The sequence below is a fragment of the Anastrepha ludens genome, chromosome 2, assembly GCF_028408465.1.
Source record: "Anastrepha ludens isolate Willacy chromosome 2, idAnaLude1.1, whole genome shotgun sequence".
Lineage (NCBI taxonomy): Eukaryota > Metazoa > Arthropoda > Insecta > Diptera > Tephritidae > Anastrepha > Anastrepha ludens.
The window spans coordinates 94,153,721-94,172,736 of NC_071498.1; the positions used below are offsets into that span (position 1 = coordinate 94,153,721).

The 19,016-nt window shown below is 35.2% G+C and overlaps 1 protein-coding gene across 1 annotated transcript in view; it reads left to right on the forward strand.

Moving 5' to 3' along the window:
* The first annotated feature begins 9,274 nt into the window (after positions 1–9,274).
* The window catches only part of LOC128854786 (protein unc-80 homolog), a 48,696-nt gene continuing 38,954 nt past the window's right edge, over positions 9,275–19,016 (forward strand). Inside the window, exons 1-3 of the mRNA XM_054089185.1 lie at positions 9,275–9,308; positions 14,183–14,455; positions 16,867–16,893. Coding sequence (XP_053945160.1) covers positions 14,273–14,455; positions 16,867–16,893 — 210 coding nt within the window. The 5' untranslated portion in view covers positions 9,275–9,308; positions 14,183–14,272. The remainder of the gene's footprint in view (positions 9,309–14,182; positions 14,456–16,866; positions 16,894–19,016) is intronic.

The following is a 19,016-nucleotide window of genomic DNA, read 5'->3' on the forward strand; positions in this document are numbered from 1 at the left end:
TGGCTGCACATGCACTCTAACAAGAGTATGCTCGTATGTTATGAGTAGGAGTATGCTGCTTGTTATCTTTGATAAAGTACACATCGTTAAAAATACAGGGTGTGTAATAACTATAAGTAATACGAGTATTTAGGTTTAGGAAAGTCAATATTCGGACTTCTAGTGGTGTGCTGAATTATTTAGGCTTATTGCAGAATAGGTGGTGGTATAGAATTTAATAAGAATGAGGTAAACATTTTATGAATTTATTACAATTTTTAGCTGCTTAATTTTCAAGTCTTACAGCTGGAACTAACTTCACAGCCGTAAAATTTCGCCTGCAACATACATTTGGCTTGCCGTGAAATGATGCTAGCAACATTTATTATCAAATGAGAAGAAACGACAAATTTAAAAGCATCGCCCAGAAGCAACTGACAAATTTTTGGCAAGAAAAATGTTTTAAATAAATTAGTACACATACGAATATATATTGGCAAAAAAATATATAAAAGGGATTTATTTACACTCTTTGCCAAGACGTTTCGCTTAAAAATGCCATATCTTCGGAGTATTCGTACTCAAGCATTTCCCTCGCAAACGAACTGCCAGTTTTCCCTTAATTTTAAATGACATGTGCATTTTAAATAGGTGTAAAAAAATATTGCTGGCATGTTTTTTCACTAATTTCAGTACTAAATGTCACACATATTTCACGACAATGCATTTTGTATGGATTTCGACAACCATTCACCGTGAAACGCTATTTCCCAAGCGGCTTCTTCTCGAAAAAAGACAAATATTTTCCGAATGCATTGCTTTCATAAACAAGTTTTTCATCCTCCTGAAATTGAAGGATAGACCTGGCTATGTCTGTTGTAACATTTCCTGATAGTCATTTGATCGATCGTATTTTGGTCACTCTTGATGCACATATTAGACCATACTTGGAGCCAAGTTCCTATCACATTCTAAGCGTCAATGTGAAAAAATTGATGGAGACGTTTGTATAAGTGTGATTTTTCATCTAGCCCTAACTTATGGATTTTGTCGACAAATCTAACATAAATCTATAACGCTCACTCTAATGCTTCTTTGTAGTCAACGCTGAAATGTTCATCGCATATAACAAATCACAGTTGAAGTAATTTTTAGTCATAATTTCCTAGTCAAACTTGATATATACTTATATATCCCTCACAAATTAATGAAAGTCGAACAATTATATTATTTCGATTTATTTTCTTAATATTTCATATATTACACAACAAGTTTACCATAATTCGAACTCTTGCAACGCGGTATTGGACTTGGTGGATATAGTTTTTAATCAAATATCTTGCAAATGAAGAATCATAAATGTGTCAAATCCTTACTTCAATTTCTAACGTTGGAGAGACAAGTGAGCTGACTGCACAAAACAATTACACATTTTGAGTTCTTCTCTCATGAGAAATGCAATTCTGGCATTATTTGCTTCATTATTGTAAATACATTTTTTGAATGTAAGAAAGAGCCTTATAGTTTTTTGGGCTAATCTATAAACAAAGCAAAAATATTGAACGCATTTGCAGTTGTTGTATTCAGAAAATTTTTTATGCATTAGTTTCTATCATCCAATTCTTAAGGTTATATTAATACGCGAACCATTTTTTCGATACATTTCAATATTGGGTAAGTATTTTGGCTGCCTAAATAACTTTATTTATATCTTGAAACTAAGATAGTTACAGGTTGAACACTGTCTAAAACCCTTCTTAGGAGCCACAAAACAGATCATTTCTGCATCAAGGCATTAATTATTATGGCAATCCTAAAGATCGTTTAACCCGTCACATCTCCTCTGGAGCCGAGGCGTTGTTGGTAAGACGAGAAGGTAGTGATATACTACGAGCTATAATAACGTGGCGAAACTATCATGGATAGGTAGACGGTAAGCAACCGATTGGTTTTAAAGGAGTATTACACCTTTTAAAAATTATTTAAAAATTTGTAAATGTGAAGATAGGTGTGAATACGTTGGTTGCGATAACTCCATATTCACCAGACTAGGACCTTTCTGGCTCTCACTTATTTTGGTGAATACAAAAATACTTCTTCTGGAATGTGATTCAATTTAACTGAAGGCACCAAAAATTGGAGTGATTTTTTTTAAGTAACTCTACCCTAAGCGCTCCACCTCTGAAAGTAACCTTCCAATTTGAAACTTATAGACCGATATTTTAAATAATCCAGTATTGAAATTGAATAAAGTTTCCGCTGTTTATCGATCAGTTGTATTTTCATATGCAACAACAGCAAGTTTTAGTTATTTATTTAATTATTCAATTTAAATAATAAAATTATAAATTATTCAAACATTACAAAAAAATTTATTTTTTATTACAGAAATTAATATTGTATTTACATTTTAGCAACAAATAAGCTATAAGGCGGCCGCCGTAGCCGAATGGGTTGGTGCGTAATTACCATTCGGAACTCACAGAGAGATCGTTGGTTCGAATCTCGGTGAAAGCAAAATTAATAAAAAACATTTTTCTAATAGCGGTCGCCCCTCGGCAGGCAATGGCAAACCTCCGAGTGTATTTTTGCCATGAAAAAGCTCCTCATAAAAATATCTGCCGTTCGGAGTCGACTTGAAACTGTAGGTCCCTCCATTTGTGGAACAACATCAAGAAGCACACCACACATAGGAGGAGGAGCTCGGCCAAACACCTAACAGAAGTGTACGCGCCAATTATTTATTTTGTTTAAGCTATAAGGAAAAAATCTGTGAAAACCGCAATATCATTTAAAATAAAATGGTTCCCTTAATAATTAATTAATTACCTGAAAAAATATAAAGGCAGATTTGTTAAACATTTTCTTTTATTCCTTTGTGGGAAGGATGTTGAATTAAAGCTAAGAATATTTTTGTTTTTAATAATATATTTTTATTTTTAACAAAAATTAAAATAGTTTGTATATCCTTTTTAAATTGGTGAGATATATAAATAAAATATAAAGCCTGGTGCACTATTAACCGATTTCAGCATACATTTACCCCACTAGTATGCATTTACCAATACATTAAATCAAATTAAAATAATAAATAAAGCAAAAGAATAATAATAAGTAAAGCAAAATATCTCGAGCTTCAAAGCGAGGAACTAAACTTTTCTATTCTATCATATTATAAATAGATCCGCTGCTCAAGTGAGCATGTGTCATGAGTGAGTAAACAATTCTCAGCAGAGTAAAGATTTTTATTTCGTGACGATGAAGATGGAGGAAAAGTATTTATTAGGAAGGGTTAAAGTTTTTGTAAGGATGCTTATACACATTCTATTTAATTAAAACGTTATCTGCGGCATGTTGTTTCGCCAAATTTGCAGTGATATAATTCAATGTGTGTAGTGGTTCTTTACGAGTATTAGCCTCTTTTGCTCTACCATCAGGTTTTTCATGGAATCAGCGTATACAGGAACCCACATTATTTTGATTGTGCCTATATGAATTGAAATTATATTCCAAATTTTCACGGTCATAGGTTTAAGATAGCTTTGATTGAGGCTTTGCTGTCGGTACAAATTAAGTGTTTGCTAGATTTCCGAGAGGTAAAAATTATTGCTTCGAGCAGTGCAGCTGCTTCGCTTATAAAGATTTTACATTTTACATTTATGACTCCAAACATTGTGCAAACGTCGGTTTTTGACCCGTCGACAAATATAATCTCCCAATGTTTCTTATGGCTTCGAGAAAAATTTTATAATATTCGTTTGTATTGTTGAAACGTTTTAAAGGTTGGGATAAATTTTTTAAAAACATTGAGTTTTAAATGTCACACTGTGAATACAATACAGGTTCTATAAGCACTGGCTGAGAAATGATATTATGAGAAATTATCTTTCAAAAAGTGCAAGACTTTTTTTCGTGAATGCTGTCCATATATGGAACTCTATTCCAGCTTCAATTCCCCTCAACCTAAGTGAGAACAACTTCAAGAGTGATCTGTATTCATACTATCATTACCTCATGAATAGTATTGTAGTAGGAGTTTTTCTATCTGCATGCTTGCATACATATATCGTAGTCTAGTATGCAATCTTAATGTCTTGATATTCTTTCCATTGATTTTATGGATATTCAGGCACTATGTGTTATTGTAATTTTCTTATTATTTTGTAAAGGTTCAGTTCCTGTTCTTATTGCAGTAGTAAATCGTTAATTAAATAATTGAAATGAAATGTTTCAAAGCTCCTGAACCTTACTGAAGTTAGGTTAGGTTATGGTAGTAGTCGGTCCTTACGACCAACTTACGTAGACCTTACAGGTCCGTTTTGATACCACTTGTTTATTTATCGACATGAAACCATTTTGCGGCTCTGTAAGAGAATTGAAAAAGTGTTTACCCAGACAACCTGCTCTGATTTTAGCTAAGGCTAGACAATTACAAAGAAAGTGCTCAACTGATTCTTCCTCTTGCTCAGCTTCTACAATATTCATGGGAAAAAACTCCTAGTCTCAAGCAATGCCTGCCAAATAGTCAATGACTGGTGACACAAGCCGCGACCTCCGAGATATCATTTCTTGAGGGGCTAAGCAACTCCTTTGTCTTTTTCTTGATTATTTGCGGCCATAGTAGCCTAGCGGTTACATAAGTATCTTCATCTCTCCATGACCTATTGGCCTCTTGAATAATGTTGTTTTTGATTATTAGTTTACTATACTTGTGGCCAAAGGTATCCCAGTGGTATCATACTTTTATCACTGAGCAGTTGAAGAGCAGTACCTTTCCTGGCTAGATCATCGGCTTTACAATTTCGCGCAATATCTCTTTGCCCTGGAAACAAAAAGGGGCTGACCTTGAATACGACACTACTATCATTTAGGGCTGCCCGGCATTCCTATGCAACTTTCTATCTTAGTATAGACATATTCATTGATTTAATGGCCGCCTTGCTGTCCGAGAATATATTTACGGCATGCGTATTTAGATATGTAGCCACTTCTTTTATAGTTAGTTACTGAAGTTTGTTGTTAATATTTCTTCCTTCCATAAATATATCATTCTCATTGTTTCCTTTATCTCCCAATGCCTCAAAAATATGAGTTTGGTACATTTTGTTAATTTCTTCCTCCCATCATCATCATCATCATCGTTTCCCCTATCTCCCAATGGAGCATATGGATCACATAAATAAATGCTGCCTCAAAAATATGAATTTAGTATATTTTGTATATGTACACTTCAAAAATATTTCTACAGTAACCCAACACTGTATGTGCCAAATCTTCTTTCCTTACGATGAAAACATTCGAAAAAAGTGCAAAAATATAGCATTGTAGAGTATTTCATAACATCGCTCAATTATTTTCGAATACATGCATACATATGTGCATACGTGCGTACATGTTTCAGCGAATAATATACTTGAACATATAGTTTTCGGATATGTTTTTCATTTTTTTTTTTATTTATGTTTAAACAGATCACTGGGGCTGAGCCATTTAAATCTCCTATTTTTTATATATCTTCGGCAATTATTATAAAAGCTTCACATATTGTCAAGTTTTAACTATTAACTTAATTGTTTTTAGTTTCAATTATGTATTTTAGAAAAATATAATTCGTGAAACTATAGAGCTTAAAAAGTAATGCTGCATACTACATTTTTCATTTCTCACCGATTTCAATTTTTAGGAACTAAATTGTTTTAAATACTTACCTATAGGAAGGTATTGATTGTATTATGGATGTCTAACGAAAGTGGGGATATCTAGATATAGAACGATTTTTCCCTTGTACTTCTCACCACAACAGATGTATATTTTTTTTTGGTATCCATTGCGTTTACATTATTTCATAGAAGGAATGTTCAAGTATTTTTGTTTACCTCGAAGCTCAACTTTTTTTCTCAAGACGAGCAAATTTGAAAACTAAAAAAATGTTTCTTACCAACTGAATATTTATTCTTTCATTTACTATTAATATTATGGAATTAATATAAGTATTTAAAACTATTTTTTGAAAATTTAGTCTTTTGAAACTTTAAGAAATTAAATTGATGAGAAAATGAAAAACCGAGTATGCAGCATTTGTATATAAAATGCACATGAAAATCCATTGCTTGTATTTTTGAATATTGCAGCTGTCTAGTTCGCAAGTGTCAAATATGCTTGACATACACCATTTGCAAAAATCATAGATTTTCCAATAGGGCGATAAATTTTGTGCCACCTTTAATTTTTGGATGTTAGAATGAATCTGAGAAAGGCTGCCTGAACCATGAAATTGAAGTATATTTTAGCAACTACGAGTATAACAAATCCATCGCAATCTCTATTAAAGGAAAGGCTAATGGACTATTTATTTACTCACAAAAAGAAAATGGTGTTTACAATTTAAAATTTCAAAACAAATAAAATTTTTGAAGAAAGACCATTTTTTTAGTTTTTGTTTTTGTGAAACTATTTTTCATCAGAAGTAATGTAAACAGCCAATCCTAAAAACGATATCGAATAAAATTAGCTAGGGCGTGTATTTTCTTTTTCAAAAGTCAAATGGGCCAGACTGGTACCCAAAAACTTATTACGGTTCTAAATTTGTAGTAGAACATAGTAGAACAAGTTGAAATATCTTTTACATACAAAGAAGAATTCCATATCCTTTGAGAATATATAATAAGTTTTTTATAAAGTACACACAACCATGAATGATGTTTAGGCCAAAATTCTCCTCCAATTTATGGAGTGGGTCTTAATGTTTCTCTTTGATGGGAGAAATTTTCGGTTGAATATCGGTTATCGCAACAATCAAGAAAAAGAACGTATGAGCTAAAAGCTATTTTTATCACAATTGCTTTTTTATACTCGAGCGCATTTTGGCAGAATGGTTTTATCATCTTATTCACATAAGAATTGTATATAACAGCATAAATGAATCGAGATGGATGGAGATATATACATACATATGTATTATATTATATATATACATATGTATACATATGTATGTATGTATATACCAAAATGCTCAGAATGAAGAGAGTAATCGTTTAATATATTTTAAAGAATCTCTTTGCCCCTGTAGTTGGATACTGAAAATGGCGAAATCGCAAAATAACCAAGGTGGGCTTGGTAATTTTGAAAGAAGAATAAATGTATTATTTCTGTTATAAATGAAGCAAAATTATTCATTTTTGTAAAAGTGATAAAAATCAGAGAAAGAAATACGATGTCTGGGGCCATTTTTGAGTAGATGCGTGTATCTCGATAATGGCTTAACGAAAATCTCCTAAGCTTGACAAACATATTGGTCCCCACCTCATTCAGATCCGATATAACCGAGATCGAATAAAACCAAACTCACTTTTTATGTTTTAAGACTCAATTTCCGTCCATACATGTGATGTTAGAAACCATGACTAAATAAGTTTGTTGGATTCCCAAAATTCATAACCGGGCCAAATGAAATATTGTTAAAATGTTCGTGGGTATATAAAGTCCGAATTGGTCATTTCCTTGCTTTTTGTGTCTTATTATTATTACTAATATTAGGAGATTAAGCATCACGACCTGAGAGATTATTGTACCCCCTTCATGGACTCAGAGTCAAATCTCGAGTCAAATCTCATCTAATCTTACGTTGGAGAGGGGGGGGTCTCGGCAAATATCACGCAATTTTTTTCTGATTGAAACAAAAAAATTGTACATGCTTAAGATTTAATCTCAAGCGTAATCGTAGTATGATTAAGATCATTCACTAATTCGTTCAAAAGAAAATAATTTCATTCATACTTCGACGTTATACATTACTACTGTCAAACCACCATATTTGTTTTATACCAAATAGCTCAATTTAATCTGAATTTGCGGTACAGTGTAGCCCGTCGGTTGTTTTCGCGCCACTATGAGCCGAACGCCCTATCACTCAGGTTGACGTTTGACAATTTCGGACTTTAAAGAACATGACGCAAAATCATTTGCTCCATTTCTAATACACGTACCGATTGAACCGCTGAATGCCTTCATCAGCACGCCTATTGATCTCTATTGCCCAAGTATACGTGATGATTTAGAGAAAATATGCTGCAGTACATGCGGTATTTACTTCGCATCTATCACAAGAGCTACAGAGCACAGGCGAGCAGCTCACATTGCACCAGCTAAGCAAGCGCGTATGTTCCGCAAAGTGCGACCCTCACGGATTGTCACAAGACGAGCTAATGAGTTACTGTGCGCAAGCGTCAACGGCTTAGAGTGGCTAGATTAGAACGAAGTTGAAGGAGCACATGATTTTACTGAAAATCATATGGACATGTTGGTCCCAATAGTCTCTCTAGAAACCGCGCATGATTCTCCATGGACTGAATTAGAGTAGATATTCTTTTTTTAATCGCAGTAGTTACGATTTAAGTCTTCTATTGTTAAATTTTTATTACACTTATAACTCTCAGCAATATTGATTACAAGTCTTAACTAGTCGTAAACAAAAGCACGAAGCAACTTTTTTTTCTTTTTACAATAACCATCCAACGCGTTTACATAAGAAACCCACATTTTGAAAAATCTCACGTGAGATTGGGGGATGGGGGAGGGGCTTGAATAAAATCTCACGACATCTCACCATCAGAAAATTGAAAAAAACACCTCACGTAATTTATGGACGCCCCCTTACATAAAGTTTGCTCTTCAAATTGTAAAACAAAAACAAACAAAAAAATCAATCAATCAACACTTTATATTTATATAAAAACATGGCAAATAAAAACAAAAATTACATGACAAAAAAAAATTAATCAATAAACACTTTATACATATAAAACCACACATGGAAATGATTGATCAAAAGTTCGATTATTCAATTTCATTGCTTTTTGGTTGAATTACTCAAGCAAATTATTTTTTAATTGACCTCAAATTTTAATTGCTTAACTAAAATTGTGAGTTACTAAAATTTTTGGCAATCTAATAATCGACAAGCCATATAAAAACCCACTGGCCCACGCGTTATGTCATCTTGTATTACGCAATATTTGCTCTAAAAATTTATAATTTTTTTTTTGTTTGTTCTAAATTTTTTAAATATTTTTAATTAACGCACCATATTTCACTATTGAAACACCATTGAAGTGAATAACCAAATTCCAAAAAACCACATAAATAAATTATGCACCAACTAGTTTCCCAAAATTATCTACCTCCCTCTTCACATGCGCATCCTGTATTTTCACACTAGATGTCCTAATTTCGCGTAAACACACTTGTCACTTGTCGTACTCTTCCTGGCTGAAATAACAGTTAGTCGCATCTGAACCACCAAACCGTCAACATTTGAATCACGGTAAACAGTACGTCCATACTAAATATTTGCTATATTAAAAAAAATATCATGCAAAAAATTTCGATTGAAATTAAAACATTTAACACAGCAATTTTCAGTCTTTTTGCCCGTAAATTTACTCAACACAAAGAAGCAATTAAGTTATCGCCTTTAATTGAGTGCAAATTGAAGAACGCGCAAATGAAATAACAAAAATTAAAGTGAACAAATGTAACTGGCCAAACCCTTTTTTCCACGCTGGCGTCTAACTACAAGTGCTGGTATTTTATTGGCTTTATGGGTGCGCCACACTTAAATTCAATTAGAACCGCGACAAGTGATAACGATTTTGTGCGTGTAGATAAGGAAAATTGTGCACTTTTGTGGAAATTTAGTGAAAATTTCAGACGGTTATGTAAGAAGTGAAAATTTTCAGTGAAAAATGCTACGAAAAAAAAACATTTTTCATCTTACCTCAGCGACCTCTATAATGTGATACTGAATTTTGTCTGTATACGCGGAGCAAACGCCACCGAGATGCGGAGTCTGCGTCCAAGTCAAAAGTGGAGCAATGCTGAACAACAACAACAAAGCAAACAGCTGATTATCAGTCATTGACTGGCCGGCTGACCGGCTGTTTAAGGCTTATCAATGAAATCAAAACAAAACTCAACTCAGGGGTTGAAATTCATGCAAACATAGTAAACAAAGACACACACACAATTTTTTTCGCATGCGACTTGCATACACGGTTATGAGTATTTTATTATGGACGCTTGTGAGTTGAGTCGACGCACGCGAACACCTGTTGCCATCTGTTGATTTACGAGCGCAATTCAAATGAAACCCTCTTCACCCATTTCACGTAACTGTTTGGTATTTCTGGAATTTGCATGTGAGCCACGGGCAACAGTTGGCTGTTATTTCTACTATTAATACAAGTATGCTTAAGGGTTCTAGGCTGCGATGCTTTGGACGAGAGGCGTGTGGCGGAATTTAGTTCTTTGCGGTCATTTAGCAATTATAGTGCAATTCGTACATACACAATTTTTTATGTATCATAATAACAATTTTTTTTTATTTTTTGTTTTTCACATTACATTTACATTTCGATGTGGTTTATCCTCGAATGGGGATCGCTTTGCATTAATACGATATTATTTTAAAGAGCTCATTTTTCATATTCACCGATTTTCTTTAAAAAGGGTGACCTTGATTGCGTTTCAAATACAAAAACATCTCATATATCGAGTGTTTTTCTTTAAGAGCTTGAGAATTTAAAATAATAATATACCTAGAAGAGAATTATTATTGGAATGAAGTTTTTTCATATAATCTGGTTGATATTTTCATGGCATTTATTTTTTTAATATGATATCCGGCATATGTCTGCCGCAGCTTCGAGTTCGATCAGTTTAATTTTGGCCGTATGGCCTCAATGGTGGCTTGAATATTGCAATAAATCGTTTGTTAAGAGAGCTGAATGGCAATTTGAGCCATCTAATTTTGGGAAAGATAAATTCAGTCAGCTTGGGCCGATAGCGCTCCCCATTCACCAGAACGACAGCTCCTTCCTCATTTCGAAAGATATATGGACCGGTGATGCCGCTAGTGCTCTATCAACTTAACAGATTTATTTGTTTTTTAATTACATTTTCAGAACTTGGAAGCGCTGTTCTGGCATTAAACGATGCGTGATGACTTGCAAAACCTTACTGAACAGAAATGTCGCCACAGTTTGCCATTCTCGGCTGTCAAACCATAGTTATTGATATCGATAGTTCTCATGTACCACCCGATGTTAGTGCACAGGCCTAATATGACCTACTCCCTGGTTGCTGCCTTGCTTGTTTGTTTACACTCTCATTGCAATCTTGACTTATGTGGTTGTTGATCTACCGAGCACATCTTCTTTGAATTCTCCCTGATTAGTGCGTTGTCTTCAAAGGAAACCCAAAATAAAGTAAATAGCTCCGAGCCCCCTTAATTTACACAACGAAATTTACTCGTAACTGTGTCATCCGATTTATTTGAAATATGGTATGCGCCATTTAATGGCACACTTTTAGCCCATTTTCAAGGAAATTTCATAATTCCCCGACTTAAGAAGTCCTTGTCTCTACTCGTAACAAAGTTGGTGGAGATCTCATCTGCACATGCTTCTCGTGAGGCCAATTTTGTACTACCAGAAGATGTTCAGTTTGTTGTTAATTTTTCTCTTTTCCTGCATCGTTAAAGATGTGTGTGACCAGGCGTTATGTTAATGGAGCACAACAACCTTCCTATTCGCAACGCAGATGGCTTGTGATTGAAAGGCTGCATAAAACTGGTCAGTTGTTGATAGCAGAAACCCAAATTAATTGTTCAGTCTGATATTAACAGCTCAGAGTGAATGAGTCTCTTCCAAGTTCACTAAACACATGACCACATAATATTCGCGGTTTACCCGATCTTTGCTCACCACTATTTGCCCGCGTTCCAATACTCGAAATCGGCTTTCTAAAACTCCTTCACAACGAACAGATTTCTACTGGAATTAAGATCTACTAAGATATACAAACATTTTTATTTTATAGTTGCCTGTACATAGAGGAGTTTTAAAATATCATAGACTTGTAAAAAAAGGTTTTCGATTTTTTGCCAAAAACAGGAGTGGAAAATTTTTAAATAAAAACAAGTTTAAATTAAAACAAGAGATTTCAAACAGCAGTTCCAAAAAATATTCCAAATTTTGATTTGAATACCCCAAACTATTTCAGCCAAGAAAAACTCGGTTTCTCCAAAACACTAGACTAGTTTTACCCTTTCATAATATACAGACTCCGGCATTCGAAGTATAACCAATTAAACAGGTCGTACATTTAGTTAAGCAAATTACTTTTATTCAATTGAAAGTAAAAAATATGTGAAAATAATACAAAATTAACAACCAATTTACTTTCTTTCGATATGACCACCTTTGTCCTTGACTATGGCCTTGAGACCGTTCAGAAATGAATCGCAAGCTACCCGAATGTGACTTGAAGGTATTTTCGCCCACTCGCGGACAATGACTTTTTTCAGCGACTCGAGACCAGTGAATCTTTTAGTTCGGACTTTGCTCTCCAAGATGGCAAAAAGAGAATAATCCATCGGATTCGCGTCTGGTCAATTTGAGAGCCATTGTGTGTACGTTTTGAAGTTCGGAACGTTGTTTTTTAGCCATTCTTGCTTCACTCGAGCTTTGTGAGACGGTGCCGAGTCCTGTTGAAACGTCCATGGTCTGCCAACGAAATGTTTGTCAGCCCACAGCTTCAAAGCAACATCCAAAATACTTTCCCAATAATATTTCTCATTTACCTTGACGCCAAGCTCAATGAAAATGATTGGAGAGCGCTCATCTGCAGTTACAGCGGCCCAAACCATTACCAGTGGCGGGTTCTGCCTCCTGGTGGCCAATCGATGACTCAAATTCTCGTATGAACGGTCGGTCAAATAAGTCCCATCATTTTGGGAGTTAACGAATTGCTCAATTTGAAACATTTTCTCGTCAGAAAATTCAATGTTCGGAAATTGACCGCTTTCGGCGAAGCGAAGCACTCCTTCGCTCTCTCAAGTCTGACTTGTTGCTGCTTTGGTGTGAATTCATGAGCCTATTGGATCTTGTAAGACTTGACTTTGATATCATTTTTCACTATGCGACGGATGCTATGGCCTTTCGCCATTAGATTGGCACTTCGTCGAGGATTTCGCTCATGTCGCTTCTTCACTTTTTTAACCATTTCATGTGTCAATGCCTGTGCATTAGCTGCGCGAACGGTCTGCAGTTGATTACACTTCGAGTGCCGGATCCTGTATTTGGCCCATGATGCATTGGTGCTACTGCGCAGCTGACAATACCAAATTGGTTCAAATTTAACGCAAACAGCTTTGTACCCACATCTGTCAATTCAGTTAAAGATTGACTAAGTAATGGCCGAGAAAAAAAAAACAGAAGCAATGCTCGTGTCGAGTAAGAAGCAAACGGAAGAGGTACCCTTCAGAACAGGCGATCATTTCGTCCGTCTACCATTAAATATCTCAGTGTGATCTGAGAAAAAAACACTAATATTCGAAGAACACTTGAATTACACATGAATCAAGGCAGCTGCAAAAAATATGACGCTAATTTGCCAACTGTCTACCATCCGGTCACCGGACCCGGTTTGAGCGCAACGGTTAGAACAGAAAACGTTGTTGGCTATATGTTAAGTAGTGCCGGCGATTGCAAATAGTGGTACAACAGCCTGCATTGTGCAACGTGTCTGGAAAGAGAGCGACGTAGGAGCGGGGATAAATCAGCATTTCCCCCACATGACGTAATGCCAAGCGACAGTCCCTAACGGAGCGGTACTCTTCGGTGAACAGGGCTACCCTGGTATCAAAGAATCACTTGAGGATAGAGGATAGGGCTCTATCCAAGGTCCAAGAAAAAAAAAACAATAAAAGATAAAAAATAAAAAATGATGCACGAAAGCTTACCGTTGAGTGATCATGAATTATGGTTGAAAACTGAAGTTTGAAGCAAGCAAATAATATAATATTCACTCATTGGGCTCAAACGCTTTTTTCAATTTCTTTTCTTCTCAAATTGCATTTTTGGCAACATGACGAATTTCGCATATCCCTAATCGGAAATTGCAAAATATGTCGAAAATTTTGCCGCTCGATGTTAAATGAAAATATAGACTTATATAATGAAACTTGCTTCTAAAATAAATTTAAAGTGGCAGCTATAAGATGGAAAAGTCGAAACATTAAAATAATAAAAACAAATCAAACATTCATACATATTTAGTGTATTTGAGAAAAGTAATAAATTACATTCTTACTACCCCAATATAAGTTTTTTGTGAAGACAATGCATTTTTTACTTATTCACAGCTTACAAAAATATGCCACTGAGCGCCTTTAGCCTCAACCACCATTAAATCAGTGTACTCGTATGTAGTAAGAAAGAGTCCCCCAAACACAATGGTTACAACAAGTACAACGAACAATAACTTACACATAAATAACAATGAAGAATATGACATCGACCAGGATGATGGTATGCAGGATCTTGGTCTGCCGGTATCAGTGCAGACCTTTCTGTGGCGTCAGATTGCCCCTTTTATAAGGCCGAAATTGGGCAAACTCCATGAAGCTAGTTGTATGGTAAGTTTCTGAATTGATATAATTTATTTTTTGAGAAGCATAAATTAAAAACCAAACAAAATTTTAATTGTTATATGTAAAAGAAGTGGCAAAAAAAATATAATTAAATAAATGTCGAAAATCAAAATCAACAATGAAGACCTCGCACTTTAGCTGTTTCACAGATTGGCTAATTACCAGACAAAAAAGGCTACACATTTGCGTCGAAAAGTCAATCTGAGCACCTGTAAATATTATATGAAAAACTAAAAATTCGCAAAAATTTTGAGCTGTAAATAAACGCTATAAATGTTGAAGCAAAAGTTAAGAAAAATTTATTTGAAGTGATAAATTGACTAAAGTGGCATAAATCTATAAGTGAATTCAGCGTATTTTTAATTCACGCATATGCAGATGGTTCTTACAGTGGTTTGTTTTTTAAAATAAAATAAAATCAATTTCTATCAGTATATTATTGGTTTATTCGAAAGAGCAAACATTCCCATTAAATATAGAACATGATTTCATTCATGTGGCTGCCTCGACTGGCTTCACAGTGCCGCATCCTGTTAGCCTTGGTGATGGTTTCTGAATGACTCGCTCGATATTCACCCAAACAGCGTGAATCGTTAATGGATTGTTCGCATAAGATCGGTTAATCATGGCTCCCGATAAAACAAGTCTGCAAGGCGGGGAAACGCATTTCCGAGGTGGCAACTGGCATTGCCGAGACGGCTGATAACACAATTACCGAACTTGGCACGGAAATAGATCAACTGTGGCATGGCGCGCTATCCTACTTGAACCAAAGATCGTCCATGTCCATTCAATTTTCGACCACAAGAATTTGTTTAGCAATGATTCTGTAGCACTCACCATTTAGTGAAATGTCATTTCCAACAACATTCTGAAAGAAAAATAAGCCAATGATGTCAAATGCGCTCTAAAATCTGTACTAAACTCCCTCTCTCTGCGAATGTATTTTCGGATCCCCAGGTGCGGCAGTTTTGTTTGTTAGTATAGCCGCCGTGATGAAAATGCGCTTTGTCAAAAGTTATACCAATAAACGTCGAGCTGTTCCTTCTATTTATGATTCCTGTTCCTTAATATTATGATGTTTATACTGTTTTACGCCGACTCTGAGCAGCAGATGTATTTTTTTTTTCGAAGAAATACACTAGGACGTTACTAAGAGGTTCTTTTCGTGGTAGTAATACACTAGGAGGTTTGCCATTGCCTGCCGAGGAGCAGCCGCTATTAGAAAAAACGTGATCTTTCTGTTTATGTTTCGTGCCCGGCATTTCGAAACCATGCACTTCCGAATGGTGGTCACACACAAACTATTCGGTTCGGCGGCCGATTTCTCATTTAAGACTTTAGGACTTAGGAAAAAACGCATACAACATTTCCCAATGTTGCTCTAGGATAAAGCGATTTTGTGTCGTGGAAGCATGATACTTACTGCCTTTCTGCCACGATTTCCTCCGGGAAAGAGCTGTCACTGTCAAAATAACATATGCTTAAAGAAAATCTACTATATGGGCCACCCTGTATTTTTAAGTAAAGCTTAATACATACGGATATACGTCTAAAGGCGCCTTCGGTTCGCCACTTCTCTGCTCGCTACGTTTGGGCCCTACTCGCTTGACAAAAATTTACATGTGAAAGCAGCATCAAAGTTATCGAGTAAGATTCATCGCTAACAAATAGGTTATATTTTTTAAAACCAGTATAATGGTGAGTTATATCAATGCTATCAAATCTATCTTCTGATAATAGGCAAATTTCATTAATCCGCATTTATATTGAGCAAATTTTGTTGCTTCAACTTAGCGAACTCTCTTTTGGTGTTGCCCGTGGTGTTTATAAACCTTGCAATTGTTAGTTTTTGGTCTACACTCAATATCAACATTGGGAAGAACGAGAACACAAAGGGTGTTGACAAAGCACGAACATCACAAGTGACAAGTTGAAGCAACAAATGGTTCCCTATGAACCGGATCTTACTAATACTCATTGAGTACTTCCAAACACATGTAATTTTTAGCAGTGCTACCAACGTACGTTTATTTGCACCAGTTGCTTCATCTATTCTCCACTCGCTAACGCTTGGCGAAACGAAGGCGCCTTATGTATTGTATCTACAAGCATATATGTTTTGTCTGTGTTTGGTATCTTTCTGTCTCTCTCTTTGTCTTTCACTTTCTTCTAACTTTTTTTAACCACTTCGTATTTCTCGTATTATACCTAAATTGCTTACACTTTATTACAAATGTATGTATTTATTTAAATTGTACAAAACAAATTGTGTTCTTTTTTTGCTCTATTATTCTAATCTTTAATGCATCACAAAATCGAACAAAAACAACGACAATTGAAATTCATCATAAATAATGTGTTATTCTTGTGATACATACTCATATTTGATGTAGTTTTGTCAAAATGCACCAGGACATCATGTAAGTTAACACACATACATATGTGTACGTACAAAAGTAGTTTTTAAAGCTGTGAAAATACATTTCAATGCATTATTTTCTTAGACGAGTTACTTTGAAATCACTTTCGGTTGAATTTTCGTAAAGCATGAATTTTTCATTACTATTATCTGGCTGTTGCGTTAAGTACTCCCGAGTACGAGTAAGTAGTACGAAGCTAATGATTTCAGTAGACACCGGGTAGTGACCATTATTTAGCCTCCTACTTAACTTTTATTACCTTTTTGTTAACGAAGGCATAAGATGTAGATTATTGCTACCACACCATTTACCAGTAAACAGCATATTCGCGACTTACCCGAGTATTTATGCGGCGATTTCGCTACTAAATAAATCAATTTAAAATGGAAATAACAAATAATACTACGATGTAGAAATTTATTGCACTCTTAATTATTGTACTCTTATTTATTAAATACTAACATTGTTCTACTTCATATTTATATTATAATATCTCAATTCCTACACTCCTTTGCCTTGCCTATGTATATTTATATCTACATTTGTGTGTATGCCTTTAATTATTATTACCCCTCACTCTTTTCACTTTACCTAACCTGACGGCATCATCAATCGAACTAATCACATTCCGGCGAATACAAACTGAATTGAAATAAAAGGCAGAGCCTGGTTTTATTTGTACAATTTTAGTCGCTGTTTATGCGCCGAGTACACACAAAAAGAATAGAAAAAAATTCAACTCTACTTGGTCTCCTTGTACTAAGCAAAGGTTACGAGGACAAAAAGGGAAGCTACACAGGATGTTAAAATTTGCTTCCCCTATTTTCAAGCAGTTATAACATCTTTGTCTGAAAGATACTTGAGCTTTTTCAAAAAACCCACTCAGAGGATCGAATTTGATATAATTTTTGATAAATTAGCTGCTGATAGCTGCAGCTCTTCAAGATCACTTACAAAATTACCCTAGACTTATATTAAATATCATCAAAAACGGGAATCTACAAGGTTTAAATCAGACGATCTTGCATGTCATATTACAGGTCCGCCCATCAACGTGGAAAAGATTATATCCGTGCAAAAATTGCATACTCTGCTCTAGGAGTAAATATCTACACTAATTCCATCATGAAAGTAAAGAAGTGATCACTTCGTAATTCAAGTAGGCCCTTTTAGTAAGAATTTCAGCTATGCAGAAAAACTGCCGTTCAAAAAGCACGTTCTGCCGTTCACACGTCACCAAACGTCTCTCGATATCTCTCTCCTTCAATTGATGTGGTGCGTAGTTACCTGCCTTCTTGACCCACGGTTGATCTGTCAACATCCAACTCTTTAGACATATCATCAAGGGTTCGACATACGTCTTCATCCAATAATTGTTGTATCAGAGTAGAGTATCTTCGAATTTTTTCGGTGCCCCTTGGCGATCTTTATACTCACGTCGAAATTGCCACGTTGGAAATTGTATTTGATGTAGACGACACGTTTCAAGTACACTTTTCTTTAAAACGTAATAATGAAGCATGACTCCCGCAAATCCGGTTTTTTCGGAACGAACGTAGACATTTTTGACGTCAGATAAAATAGGATACTTACGCTTCAAACGAATGTAAACCACTGCGATCAAGTCCTCACAAATACACCTTCAAATCACCAGTATATAGTATTACTAGAGCGAACACAAAAATAGTATCAGCAGAGACACCTCTTTTACGAGGGCTGAAACTTATTCACATACCCAATATTTTTGGCACCTCTTTTCTGGCAGCACGCCATTTCATATATCAGCTGTTCAGCAGCCCAGAGATTGGCAGTCTGCCAAGAGCGCAAAGTAGTTCCTGGGTGCGCGCTCATATAATATAAAATGAGAGAGTTACGTATCTAGTCATCTATGAGATGGGTTTGAAATGGGTTTGGGTTATATAGTGATTTGACGAGTGCTTTTGACTGATGTGCGCACCATGCTGGCCGCAAATAACCCAAAGTAAGCCGCAGTAGAAACTATTCATACTATAAAACATGTACTAGGGAAAGAAATGTAAAATAGCAAGCTATTAAATTATTGAATAAAAGAAATTAATTCATAGCAAAATGGCCTCTATAGTTCATACATTGTTTTTAATGTG